General features: G+C 34.0%; 1 protein-coding gene across 2 annotated transcripts in view; it reads left to right on the top strand.

The window, feature by feature from the left end:
- Positions 1–288: 288 nt before the first annotated feature.
- Sm (heterogeneous nuclear ribonucleoprotein L) overlaps positions 289–15,848 on the top strand; it is a 144,333-nt gene continuing 128,773 nt past the window's right edge. Inside the window, exon 1 of one of the 2 annotated variants that reach the window (XM_070308287.1) lies at positions 289–681. In XM_070308287.1, the coding sequence (XP_070164388.1) occupies positions 619–681 (63 nt within the window). In that variant the 5' untranslated portion in view covers positions 289–618. The remainder of the gene's footprint in view (positions 682–15,848) is intronic. The other variant, XM_070308286.1, reaches the window with a different exon arrangement.

Here is a 15,848-nt window from a genome sequence, read left to right as displayed (position 1 = left end):
GTTCGATTCCATACTCGTTAAATGAACAGATTAGACTCTAGTTTCTCGAGAAATGCAATCGTATGATATGCCGCGTAATTTTCGAATACAATTTCTCATGAGAACTGTGTGTAATTGCAAGCCTCCAATAGAAACACGTCAGCGCGTCGCGCGTACGACTGGTGGACCAATCGAAACACGATACACGACGAAGCTGTGCGCGCGCAACTTTCGACATCGCGAAGACTCGAAATGTTTGACGGCGCCGCCGGTAGAGCGCGTCGCGCTAGCCCGGTCGTCAGTTCTCACGAAGCGTTGACGTTCGTACGGCGAGATCTAGGCACAGTTTCCCTTAAACCGCTCTCGCGCGTTTGTCTGTTCTCGTCTCGCGTCGTGCATCCTACCGATTATTATTTTCTCCTCCTTTCCCCTCCCCCGTTCGCGCGCACGAGATCGTCGGCACGGTGTGGAAGAACTGCGAGCGGTATACACAATACCCTCGCGTCGTCATCGTCGCCGTCGTCGCCGTTGTCATCGTCGTCACCGTCATCGTCGCCGTAGTTTGTCGTTCGTCGTCGTCATTGTTGTCGGAACGCCGTGTGCTCCAATTCAAACGCGTCGCCCGGTATTCAACGGAGGATGGCATTCAACGGAGACGGTCCGCACTCGAAAAGGCAGCGACTCGAGGAATCCGGACATAGGGTGAGTGCGTCCCCCAATTATTATCGTGCGCCTTAAGCCCTTGCATTATCGCATTATTCCATCTTGCTCGCGAGAGCGAATGGACGCGCTCGCGCGACGCGAGGGAAGCCGCACCGCGTCGCCATTTATCGGTGTAATAATCATGGTCGGGAGAGCGTGTCCCGCGTCCCGCCGCCCGCCCGAGTTACGCCAGATTTCTGAGCGACGCGCGGGGCGCCATTTATCCGCGATTCCGATGCACGCTATGCGTACGTGTGTGTACCTACATAGGAATGTCCATCTTCGCCCGCCGGTTTACCTCGCTTTCGATAACAATTCGGCGAGACGGAGGGACGGGGGAGGGGGTCATATTCGCCGCCGTTCACGACAGTCGAGCAGCGAACCGACGCGATTGACATGTCGATCGTCTGTCTGTCCGACTGTCTGATTGTCGCTCCGCGCCGATCGTCTCTCATCATCATTTCGTAAATATATCTTGAAAATGTCGTCCCCTCTTTCCTCCGTTTCTCTCATTGTGAGAAAATTATAATGTCAATTTATGTAAAAATGTTCGCCGATAATTTCTGCAAATTCTTGCGAATTTTCATCAATCAGATATTATCATATATACGATATCGAAAGGAAGTTACGTTAGTTCTCTATATAATTTTTCGAGAAATTTCGTGTGAATATGTTATCTTTTTGTTTTTCCATTCTCAGATGGGAATTATGTGTAATCGATCTATAAATAATTTCTAAAGAATAAACAAATTAATATTTTTCTACCTTCTGATACACATATATATATATTTTTTTTTATACATATATACCTGAATGATATACCCGATTTAATACTCTTGTCATCGATGATTTTAAATAAAAGCAAATTTAAAAATTTTAGAAATATATAATCGCTAATATATCTTTTTATTATCGCAAATATATTGCAATTTCATGAAAAAAAAAAAGATATTGCAATTAAAAAGCAATTACGCATAACTTCGATAGAAAGCCAAATGTTATTAAACACCGCGATTTCAGAAAGTGAAAAGCAACTTTTGCACGCTAACGTTGATAATCGATATATCCTCTATCCAATTTTTATCTTATCTAAAAGATATACGCAGGGCGTCCCAGATTTTCGCAAAGTCTATTTATAAATTTTTTTCAATTCAAAATCAAGTATCTAAAATAAATTTTTTAGCATCAATAATTTTTAAATAATAAATGCAAGTATAAAGGACACACACACACACAAAATATTGAAATAAAGAACGATATACTTTTGGACTTACACTTTAGACGTATAAATGAATAACAAGATTTATTCTTCTTTTAATTTGCAATAATTATCAAAAGCTTTAATGCTGTCTCAAAACATTTTTTAGTAACTAAATATATAAAAATTGTGAAAAATAGCAATTGAATAAATTTTTATTTTTTAACTATCAATCAACTTCGAATGGAAAAAAAGAATTCGTAGATTTATTATATATGTGCGTGGGCGCGGGAAGGGGAGAACAAATTATGTAATATAATTTAAAATGATAAATTATATTCTCTTATATTGCATACGTAGAATCTTAATTTAAAATTGTATATTATATGCGAGATGAAAGAGGGAATTGTCTATATTCGACATACAGGATCAGTTTAATTCTCGCAGATTATATTGGAAAGTTAATTATGTCCATATTTGTTAAATAGCGATGTTTTCACTCATACTTCATTCATTTAGATATTGCATGAAATATTTGTTTTTATGTTTGACTTTATACAAATAATGAACAGGATAAATTATATTTATTTTAAAATGCATTGTTTTGTAAAAATGTTTGAAGATTATCAGCTTTAAAACTTAAAAAAATATCTTATTATTTTTCTATGTATATATATTTAACATTAATTCGTAAAGTTTTATGGAAGATTGATAAAAGTTATTCCAATTATTATCTAAAGAGATATAATAACGATAAGATGAACATAATCAGAGTACATTAATATCGTACAATTTATGCGATCAAAATAAATCTATTTTACAAAATTTATTGCCAAGTTCAGAATTAACATAAAAAAAAAAAAAAAAAAGTGTTCAAATATATTACTCTAACTTTATTAAATGACGCGAATGGCGCAATCACGAGTCCAAACTCAAATTTAACTTTGCGTTAATTAATTAATCGTATTATGTTATCTCGCATTATCTTTATCGCAAAACGGGCAACGATGAGGATGATGCGCGTACAAAACAAAGCCCGCGCGCGCGCGCGCGCACGCGCGCTCCGTGATCGATAATTCGGCACGCGTTATCAGGGCGCGATGCACGGCATCGCCGACGAACGTTCCCTCGAGATAACCGCGACGTATCGACGAAGATACCGTCGGGTATAATGGTAGGAGGATTTCCGATTTATTTCTGCCTCGTAAAATCCCTCTCTTATACGTGTGTACGATCGATACTGCTGCGAAGAATTCGTACTTCATAATTTATTATCTTCTTTTTTGCCTCGATACTTCGCCTTTCCCTCTTTCCTTAGCTCTTTTTATACATCTCTTTGCTTGTCGCGTATACACTCCATACAATTACTGTTCTTTCATGCACTTCCGGTTTACACATGCGCTTTGAATATGTATGTGTCGGGATACGCGAAATGCGCGCGCGAACATCGAAAGAGCCCTTTTCATCGCGATGCAACTGCGTCCCCATTGAGTTTAGAATGCATCCGGGCTGCTATTTATCGTCGATACGGCAACTGGTCGCAGGCGATAGTATCGAGTCGAGTTCAAACGATTCGATTGTGCTGATGCGTAAATCGACTTCCATTCGCGCTATACGAGGTCGATGGACCTTTTACGTCAAAACCCGTTTTACATTAGGTGCAACGGGCACGCATGCACTATTAATTTCGCAGATCAAGCATAGGTATGGTAAACAAAACACGGAAAAAAAAAAAAATTATTGTGCGCCAGAGGAATAAAAGTACGATTGTTGTCACGTTTAAAAGATTATCGTATACTTCACGTCGAAGATTATCGAGGCAAAATACGAATGGTTTGTTTACAGAGCAGCAAAATAACAAAAAAAGTATTCTCGGATATAATAAAATATTATTTCTATTTAACACGAAATTCTCATTAATATTCAACATTTTTAAACTATTACCAAGGCAATTCTTATTTTATTCGTAGTTTATTTTAAAGAAATATATATTATATAAAAATATATATATATATATATATATATATATATATATATATATATGTACCGATTGTAAAAATTAAAATACTATCACATAGTTTATTTTATATAAACTAAGTTGCTTATAGAAGCTTAAGATAATGCAGAGTTTGCTATAATTTCACTTTAATGTACAGATATCATAATGATAATATACTCAGAGAAGATTTTAGACTTGCATGAATATATCAGACTAGTTTCTTATGTACATATATCCATTGGGATCAATAAATACAATACATCTGCAAATTATTCATCTATTTGAAGCATTTCCTACAAAACATTATTGTACATATATATTCTCGTTTACATCTTTTTGCAGATTATATATTTTTTAATATAATTTTGTAATATAATTTTAAGCAAATATTAAAGTTAAAAATATATTTTATATAATAATATATTCCATATATATTAAATATATAAACTATCTTTCATACGGTTAGAAATTAAAGCTTGTTCCCTCCTCTCTGTTAAAATTATTCTAAATCAATACCCATTTTTAACGAATTCCGTTGATTGAGAATCTCGTAATGAATCACGCACAGGGATGACTTAATCGCGTTGTAATACCAGGATATCTCTCTGATGTACGTGCGTCGTTATCGGTCGATGTCTCTATCATTAATGTCTACGACTTGCGCTGGTAACAGTTAAGGGCATTGTCGCGATGATTATCTCATGACCTTCTCTCGTACTGTCACCTCGATAGTCGCTTCAAAAACTCCATTGGTGTAATAAAGCGCATTTTACGTCACGCATGGTGGCGGATGTTTGAATACCATTATTTGCGTATCAGTAAATCGATTCTGTAACTTTCCAGTCGTATAGCTAGAACTCTTTTAATTTTCGAATTTTATTTAACAAAAAAAAAACATTTTTTTAAAACATCTAAAAGAGTTATTTCCGATTACTTTCCATAAATAAAAGAAGAATATAATAAAATAATCATTAGAATCTAATAATATCGTTAGATCAATAATTGTTATAATTAATTTTTTGAATGTATTTGAAAGACGCTTTGAGAATTGTTCGAATTAAATCGGATTCTATTATCAAATGACTTGAAAACAGAAATGAATATGCTTGAGTATTGTTGTATGTAGTGCTTATTAACATTTTATCTTGCTTGATATCGCACGATATGTAGGTCGACATCCTACAAATATAACTTATTACGTAATTTGAAAAATAAAAAAAATGATTCTTCAGGAAAGGTAGCAAGATTCATGTGATCCGACAAAAAAAAAATCGTATATTTTCTCATCGTCTCTAGTTATTTTCCACGTTTTCAAAATTTTCCCATCAGGCTGCACACCTTTACATTTAAATATATTGTATATATGTATCTTGCTGTATAATTACTTGATTTCGGTGAACAAAATATTTTTCTTCACAAAATTGTGATGCCAGCTTGATGAATTCTTTATCTCCCTCTATTCTACCTTCGTATCAATTTGAAAAAAAGAATGGTGAATAAATATTTGCCATGGTATCTTTCTTCCCTCGCGTACTCGTGGAAGAAGATTTGACGTCGATAGTTCCTTGCGGGACGCACGGAAACTCGCAGTGTTAGCACAATCGGATGAAAGTAGATCGCGAAAGCAAATTTGCTTGCTCGAAAGCAGCTTGAATTTTGACGCAAACTTTCTGGATGGCAAATCGATTTTGTTGTTTAAGCTCGCATGCGTGTTATACAGCATTTTAATCTTTAATCCAATACGAAATATTAACGTACCAAGCTTTTAATATTTTTAGATATATATATATTTTTTTTTATTTTCATAATAATAATACTTTTAATATTAATACATTTCTTTATCGATTATAGTACACTAATAAAAACAAGACTTATTTAATAATTAAAATATTAGATCTTGATTAAAAAAAAAAAATGATTTATATTACCGATATTATTTCTTTAAGAAGCTGTGAAAAATTACGTATAAACATAGTTAGATTAAATATTAATATAGTTAGTTTTGAATTATTTTAAAATGTATATTCAAAAATTTATACAAATGAGAATTGAATAAAAATTATAGCTTATTAAACGCAAAACTGTATCTTTAAATGCATATTGTCGTCACGATAGTCGATCTCGTCGCGTACTCCCGATTATTCAAATTCTTTTCTCTGATGAAGAAACGCTGCGCGAATGCGCGATGGAAGCATAAATTTTGCATGTCCTGTGACAAGTGTAGCAGGATAAGTCATGGTATTTCTCTGAAACGAATCCGTTCGCTCACACGAGCTTCGCCAGCTAGCTTTCGCGAGCGACGTCATTCGTAGATAGGATTTTACTCATCCGCCATATACAGAATATTCCGAGAAATATGTTTAAGACTTTCGCAATTCGAGATTCATCTTCGAAGAACTCGGAAAAGACTGGCGGAGATAATATTTTTGAATAATTTTTGCATTACTTTTAAATTTTGCTAAATAAAAATTAAAAATAAAATTTAAATACAGATTTTATTTTTTTACGTAAAACATTATAATTATCGTTATTATTATTAAAAAAAAAATTCAAGCATCTGTTTTGAAATATTGCATCTAATATATTTCTGTTTTCTCTTGATGCCTGACACCTTTTTTTTCCAAATATTTAGGCCATAATGGCATGCGTGACGTAAGCCAAAATATACTATATATATATATATATATATATATATATATATATATATATATGGTACTCTTTCAAGATTGAAACATGTTGATTTCTCATTCATCATCTAAACATTTTTATTAAATAAAAAATTAGTATTTATGTAATTTTATTTTCTATTATATATTCAACATTTTTAGTATATAAAATTATCATAAAATTACGAAAGTTTAATTTTTTTATTTCAAACGTGATTTTATTAAATCCTTTGAAACAGATGCAGATTCAAAAATTCTTCTCGTTGTAATCAATTTATTTAAGAAGCAAATATATATTATAAAAGGAAGGAAATATATGGTATATACAAGCTTACGTGTTCCGGTGGTGTTTCTGCACCAAAGCGGACGGAACTGGCTTGACATTTGTCACTTGCTCACTCTACCACATCGAATGAATAAATATTGCTTACCCTCAAGCCACATCTGTCACATTTACCTATTTCTCTCCGTATCGAGTGAATAAAAGCATCGACATTTAAAAGTGGCGATCGCGGTATCGTCTCTGCATCCGAACGAATCGGTCAATTCTGCCAGCGTAAAGTCACAAGCTGTCTCTCAAGTTCGGCGATGCTGTTCTTTCGTTTCGTGAGCTTCCCGGTGTGTCACGGCGACCGAAATATCTTTACCTCGAGAATGCATTTACATACGTACGCACACCTACGCGCAGCATGTCTGCCTCAAAGCATCTCCGCAGTAACGGACGGTGATGTATCTCACGTGGAAAGACCGATGCCTCGTAACCATGGCGAATGCTTGAAATCGGAGTACCCAGGACGAATCTCTTTTTCACTTTGTTCTCGTTAACCCGCGACGCGGTGGATACTTTGAGTGTACGCAGTCGCATGATTCCCGTGCACATTAATCTGCTACGGTCACAAAGCAGCGAATGTTACATGCAACGTTTACGTGGACCAGTATTATCGTCAATGATAAAATAGAGTTTAATTATAGAAAATATATCTTTGATATAATGATCCCTTTTATTTTTTAATAATCCTTTTAAATTTATTATTATATGTCGTTCGATTTGAAGAAAATATTATTTGAGGTGTTATATAGTATAAAAATCATTCAAAGTTTTTTTATAATATGTATTGTACATTTCATATGTGCATATTTTTTTATCAGGGTATTCCTCGATGTTATCACTTGTATCCAAAGCGGAAATTGCAGCCACGCGAAAACGATGCATCAAGCGCAAGTAATCAAAATTATACGTCGTACATACTATTCGCGCAAGATTACGGTATCTATTGGTTACGAGGGGCGACAAATTTGCCACTTGGAGGAAATAATCTCTCACCCCGAGAACTCTGAACGGTACAATAAATTCCTAGCCTACTGCCTCATTTCAACCGGGACATCGTATTCGACGAGCTCGTATCTCGGAATTGCAAATGAACTATGAGTCGGGCGCGCAAACTCTCCACTTTCTCGATGCTGCACGAATGTGGCATTCATCATGCTTCGTTAGACAAAAGTCGCGCACATTTGCCAGAACAAAAAAGGATAACCCAGAGCCTCGCCTCTTTTTCGTTATTGCACGATGCGATCGTGTGGTTAACGAGAGCAGAGCCAACGGCAGAGACATCGGCTTTAAGAAACTTTAATTTATTTATTCTCAAGAGGACGACGAAACATCGCCATTTGTTATTTTTGAAAGAGATAAAGGTGAAATTTTTTGAATTTTTTGATTATAAAAACTTTGCTCCGCGCGTTACGTCGGTTAAAATATGTAACATATTATATTTAACCTGATAATATGAACTTAAATGAAAATTTGTAATTATGGAAGTTGCGGTAGCCTTAAATGAATCCTGTTGCTATGTTGCTTGGTCATAGGTCTTTCTGATTACAAGGGGTTAATCTTTTGCGGGAGTATTATGTCAGGATGTAGGTCACGTTAACCGGGATTATTGCGGAGTGCAAACGACGATATATTGAGTTAAAGAACAGGAAATTCAATACAAGAACAGAATTTCAACAATTTACAACGCATCCGTAAATCTTATTTTAATAAATTTTATTTGAAAAATTATTTTTTAAATATATATATTAATTATATATATGTACCGTGAAAAAAAAATTTATTTATCCAACGATAAATTGTTTCATATATTGTTGGCATAGAATATTAATTGAATTAATTAAAATTCGAATACTCGGAGTGATTTCTAGAATTCTAGAATTAGATGGAAAAGAGAGCTAAGATTACGCTTGTATGAATCGTGTGTAAAATTCGTCAGCTATTTCGAGGCGGAAATGCGCATTTTTTTCGCACGCCTTCTCGCTGCTGCATTTATTTCGGTACTTACGCAGTCCGAAATAAACGCACCGAAATAAAGTCACTAACCCTCGTTTACGATCCGCGCCTTCCAGGACTAGTTCTTAAAAAAAAAAAAATGTTACGCAACGTCCACATATATTGATTACTAAAAGTCTTTTGTCTTCGTTAAGAGAATTCTTGGCAACGCGCGCGCGTGCCTCAGGGGGTTTTTATTTTATTAATTATCATTAAATCTCGGGTTAACTAAGATTATTCGCAACTCCTGTCGTTCTTTAAATATTGAATAATATTAATATAATTTTATGTTGTAATGTACATCGTCGACTTTACCGTAATCTTTTGACATATATTTTACGTCACAATTCAGCACACTTCTTAATCTGGATGCAATCGCTTTTAAGCTCGCGAAACCGATTGTGATCCACATGCGAGACAGTTTTCACGCTCGTACTATATCTATGCAAATTGTGAAATGCGAGCCAGATGTCCGTTTGTAATCAATAGAGATGCGCAAACTGCGATATGGCACCGCGAATTTTAATCGGGCAGGGCGAGCGTGTTTCCGCATGGGAATTACTCTCTCGAATATTTCTGCGAATGTAAATGTGATTTTCCCGCACGTTCTACATTCAATGGCATTCTTTTGATTTTATCACTCGCATTAAAATCAGATGCACGCCCGTTGCAACCTGATGCATCTTTTCAAATTCGCAACTTGATTAGCATATGCAAAGCAGAAACTTCAGAATAGATAAAATAGTATAAAGATAGTATCTTTCCAGCCTGAAATCGCGTAATGCATGCGAGACATTTCACGTAACAAAAGTCAGTAGAAAGATCGTGTATTTAAAAAAAAAAAATGTGTTATAAATGAAATCGCATAAAAAAGGTGTGAGAAAAACCTTTTGCCTTTTACATAGATTTTTTTTCTATATTCCTGTAATTCTTTTCTCTAAATATTTTTGCAATAATTTTACGGCAATTTTAAAAATGCCTGATTAAGTTAATGTACATGAGCTATTTCGCACATATACGTAACTTTGGACGACCTTGTGCTTAATGAACTGAGAAGCAAACTCTGTTTTGAGTTATTATCGCGTGAAGTTAATGAGGTATAATATATTATGATAACAAGATTTTTTTTTTTTTTTTTTGTTCGATTGCATAATACAATTCTTTCTCGCTTTGCGCTTTGGTTGCAGAAATCTAAAAATTCTTTTTTAAAACGTATGATTGGTATACATTTTAAATTATGCGGATCAAAGGTCGTCGATTTTTGACAAAATATTTATTAGATTAATAAATTTATTATTAGATTGATAATGTACAGTATATGATAAGCAAACCTGATTAGCAAAATAAAAAATGTGTAATGCTCTTTACATGACGTGCAATTTTTATGCTTAATATTTCGTGTTTTCGAACTTTAAAGACAATTCGATATCGTATGTGTCATCGGTATCACATGTAAAATCTTTTCGGTTAGAAATCCGTAGCTGACAGTGAATGTTATCATAATGAGAAATCGTGTCCGTTGGCTTATCGTTCGTTCAATTGGCTGATTGGGATATTTTCGTCATTTTACCGCAAGACATCGCCTTTTCCATGAAAATTGTCACTTAGGCTCTTTATCAGCGATCCTTATCGCCAGGAATAATTGGATTGATTTCACATTACGTCTATCAAACGAATAATATAATATTTCTACATTAATGTAATATCTTGCTGTGCAATTTGAAATTCGCAATTTTCACGCTAGATTAGTTAACTTGAATTTAATAATTTAAAGTTTAATATAAAACTGGTAAATTCGCGAAACGCTTCACCATTGTTCTACCGCGCTTTAGCGTTTTCGTAAGTGAAAAGTTTCTTGCGTTCTATCCATATTTACGTCATCTCTTTATTAATGATAAAAAATAATGTTTTGCAAAAAATGAATTACAGAAAAATTACTTTAAAAGAATTTTTTAGTAACAATAAAATAAAGAAACAGACGAACAAATTTCATTTAAAAGTTTTTATCCTCTTTCTCCTTCAATTTCCAATATTTTATTTCTAAAAAATGTGGAATATTTAACGTACAAAACAAACTCTTTTTAATTCTCTTTTATTGACAAGGACCTAATTTAAAAAAATGTATTATGTATATTTGATCTCAATTTTTTTATCATCTATCGAAGAGCATTGATTCACAAATCACTGATTTAAAATTGACTAAATTAAATACAATTTTTACACGAATAATGTTTTAGACTGCAAGATTTATTATTAATAACAAATCTCACAAAGTCAAAAAAATCGCATTTTGCTTTAATTTTTTTTTTTTTAAATAATATGATTTAAAATTCATGAAAAACATTTCTAAGCGCATTAATATGCACGTTGCGTCGTACGTTAAAAATGTTGCGCGCGATCACGAAGGATTCGCGACGAGAAATCGAGTTAGCTTGAGATATCGGATCCTGATTTCTCAAGATTGCTCCTCGAGACCTCGTCTTCCCGCTACATCTCTCGTTCCCGTCGTCTTTGGACGAACGCGCGCTCGCGCGTTACACATTATATAGTCGAAGAATATTCTGCTCCGTTTTCAGGAGTATTGCATTGCGCCACCTCGGACGGACGTAACAACCGTGTTTATATCACGCGCCGCGGAAGTTTTCCCTTCTCCTTCGAATCGCCAGCCGCGAATAATACCCATCTGCATATTTATGCGATGTGCGCAACCGTCGCAACAACGGGATGCATCGAATTTCTAAGGACGAACGTAGCATTCTCGCAGCGACGCTAAAGTACGGAGCGCGGATGCCTTTTATCTGATTTTATTAAACTATTCTATCTTTCTTATCGATTACGTGACATTTTTCTCATCAATGTTTTTCAATATCGCGTTATTAGAGATTTTTTTCGTAAATCGAATACCTGCGTAATAATCTCAAATCTTCGATAAATAAAAATATCAAATAAAATATTTCAGAGTTGAATATGAATTTGACTTTTGACGCGAATTAAAGTATGCAGAAAAAAGGGGAGTGGAGCGAACTATAATTTGTCCAATTTGTTTATTTATAAAAAAACAAACGTATATTTTTCGTTATTTTAAAACAACCGATTCAATATACAAAATGATACAATTATGCAGAGAAACATTCATTATAACGGATAGATCACAAACCAACAAACGTTTCTTTTCGCAAAAAATTTTTGAAAATACAAGAGTAATCGAGTTTTCCACATTCTGCAATGTAAATGAGATTCTTTGAAGAATTATTTTTGGCAAACTGGCCTATTAGTTTTTTGAATCGTCTGGTAACGGGATACCGCGGGCATGGTAGATTATCGCGTAACGAAACCGTGAACTCTCTCATCATCATATCTCGTTATCGTCTGTTTACACGAACGTCTTCTCTTGGACAAGGAGAGGCGCGGCGGCGCGTGCACGCCTATACACGGGTGCGAAAATTTACGGCATCGAGTTAAACGGAATTAAGGCCGTCGCGAAGTTGGAGCGAAATTAGAACGACGGCGAGGCCGCCTCGCACATTCGACGCTTAATGGCGTTCGCTTTTCCCGTTTTCGATTTTCCATTGCGCTGCTGTGCCGCGCTCGTAATGAGACACGCCATTGCGTCACCGAGATTTCCTTCGGGTATTCAAAGCTGGACACGAATGACTGATATTTCGAGAATAATGAGAGGCGACGGAGCTGACGTTCGCCTCTCGGGAAACGAGCGACACGTGATTGCGAATCGGACAAGTGTATCGGAAACAGCGTTTGGATCGATGTGGAAAAAAAAAAAATATCTGATATTTCTTTTAAATATTATTACAGGCATAATAAGATTTAATGCTAATAGAACAATGAATATATGCATAGCGGAATCATTGATTTTACAAAGTTTTAAATAAATAAAAATTTGATTGATAAAAATATATATATCCATTACAATTTTAAGTTAAAAAGAAACAAGTGTGTTTTTAATAAAACTTTTCAATTAATTATAAAAGTTTTTTCCTCATTTATGTGTACAATCTTTATTCATATTTTGGAAGAAATTTCTTAAAATTCTATAATGCTTGATAATGAATATTTTCATGATTATTCATTAAATCTTCATCAAAAAATAATATTTTTAACGATAAGAGAGTTTGTCAGAGGATATATCCCTATTATAGTTTACATTTTGCGATATATCGTACCATATAATATCTATTTTGCATATAAAGTCTTATATTATGCAGAAATTTCACTTTGATGATTAAAAGAAACGCAATGGTATTGGTAACTGAGAATTATTACACTTCCTGTGTGTGTGTATAAATGTCATATTGTAACATTAATTTCTAATTTATTATGAGAGATTATATAAGCTGCCTAAATAAATGAAATTAAATAAGTTAGATCTGATATATAAAATACGTTTGTTCGCTTCGGAGACCATTATCGCACATATTCTTCATCCATATTTCAGCATATCTATAACACTGCGATTGCGTCATAATTTAATAAATTAACCCAATTATCACTTTGCCGAACAATGCAAACGCAATAATTTAATAAAGCCGATGATAACGACATTATTCTATAACGTTGCTTGAAATTGCTCTTCTTAATATTTCTTAAATCTATTTTATTGCATTTCCTTCTTCCTTTGTTTACGGAAAATATCATAATAGTAATATTAGATTCATGCTTTTTCCTTCAATGAAAAGAAAAGAATCATCTTTTACGAAAAAATATCTTTGATATGCTGATAATAATATTAATATTTATAGATAATAGGTAGTTTTATATAATCTTAAGAGAAAAAGAGAGCGCTTTCAAAGAGATATTTAATGTTAAGTTATAAATTATTTAGATTAAATATGCGGAAAAGTATCTATTTAAATACCGAGAATATTATTTTCTCGTTATCTTCTTTTTTTAAAACGTTGCACTTATTTAGAAAAAGCGTGAGTTTTGGTTTTTATCCCTAGAAGAATATGAATATTGGAGGTTCATCGCGTGTAGGGTTAAAAGTACACAGCGGAAAGGACTGATGCAGACATGCAGTGCGAATGCACGCGAGGCGTGTCTCAAGTATCCTCGAGCGATTTTAACAGCCAGGAAACGTCGTTTGACGACGGATAGCTTCTGTCTTGAACTTCGCAGCCGACCGGCACCCGAGAAAAAGACAAGTTAAGTTTGGTCCCCGGCGCGCTCGCCCTGACGGCATGGCGCTCATTGTTCTGTTCTGCTCTAATAATTGCGTTCAGAATCAATTTACCGTGACGAAATGGTCTCGCGCGGTTGCATATGATTTAGAATCGTCGAAATAGTTCGTCATAACGAATCGGGTTTGAACGAGGCTGATACCGCTCTTCATTATTTTTAGAAGGATTGTTAACAAAATAGTTTTTGTGAAGAAAATCTAAAAATATATCATTATTATTTGTTTCGCTTTTTGCATATAGAATTGGAATTGGCTTAAAATGGGATAGATAATTTTTTTTTTTCTAAAGACGAACTTATAGAAAAATAACTACAATATAATTATCTCACGTTTCTTAAATGTTCTCCTCTTAATAGTCTCTCGTTAAGAATGTAAATTCTGTATAAAAGCTTAAAATTTTTTTTCCTTCCCATACAAGAGGAACAAGACGGAAGCCGGAAGCTGAAAACGACTCGGAGATCGTAGCGCGACATACGACAGAAACGCAGGACTTGATAACGGATTAAAAGCATCGCGAAATCCTGGAAACCTTCGAGCTATGTCCTAGCGAGATTTTTTTTTTTTTTTTTTTTTCCCAAGTGGGTAAGTTTAGTTCGCGCTTATCGTCCGCCCATCTGTGGGACGTGGGAAGACACCAGCTGCTCAGCTGCGAAATTAACGCGAAATCTACGAAAAGTTTCGTCCCGTTTTGCCTGCCGAGGATGCCGACGCGACGCGGCGGGAGGTCCGTATGTAATTCATATCCGACAAGATAATTGGGGCATGACGATTGCACACACATATACGCGTACTCGAGGGAACTTTCTCGAAAACGCACACAACGTCTAGCCTACGATCCGCTTATGCATTTTACAAGAAATCGCATGCCATCAATTATTTATCCGCGTGATTCGTTAACTCGGATTACGATTTATTACGTATTAAGTCTCGAAGGAATGTATGCGATACTGTACGCGAAAAAATGAATATTTTATAAATTAATATATAATATACATGAATTAAAAATGTGCAAAAAATATTTTTCTCAATCTTTTTTTATATCGTAATTATATAATATTAAACACGTGTATATCATAAATCACACATATCCAGGAATTATTTATTATTAATTATTCATTAAAAGTTATAAATATTTAAATAACGTTTCAACAAAAGAGAGTCGAATTTGTTATTAAAATGCCATCTTTAGTAATTAAATATATTGCTACAGTTTTAGTTGTTTTTTTTTTATGATGAAAATAAATGGTATGTATAATAAAATAAAATTTCAAATATTAATTTTCAACGTTTTATTCGATTGTTGCATCTAAACTTGCAGTTATTAATTTTTTAAACAATAGCTTATTATTATCTATTATTATTTACATATATTGTGTCCGTGATTCAATCGCGATAAATTATAGAAGTAATCTGGATTTCTTATCGCAAAACTTTTTTAATATCCGCTACATACTCATGTATCTTTTCTTAAGAAATTATTTGTTGTAAACAACGACATAAGCTTTTTAATGTCGTGTAAATTCGCATTTTATTTTATATTAAATAATTGCTATATTTTCAATTATATTTATGAACTAAGTTTAATAATATGTGGAAATAATGTGTTGTATAATGTATAATCTAAAAATTGCGTTGCAACCATTTTGAGAGATGATTAATGATAATCTTTACATTGCAGTAGAGAAAATGCGCAATTTCGAAAAAAAAAAAAAAAAAAAAACCACGAGTGTTAATCTCGCGCGAGTTCTACTGACCATCGTTGTAAGATGTGAAACTCACTTTAAAAG

The sequence above is a fragment of the Polyergus mexicanus genome, unplaced genomic scaffold (assembly GCF_030449975.1).
Source record: "Polyergus mexicanus isolate NDT 795.1 unplaced genomic scaffold, iyPolMexi1.0 SCAF_15, whole genome shotgun sequence".
Taxonomy (NCBI): domain Eukaryota; kingdom Metazoa; phylum Arthropoda; class Insecta; order Hymenoptera; family Formicidae; genus Polyergus; species Polyergus mexicanus.
This window is presented reverse-complemented; position numbering and strand designations above follow the sequence as displayed.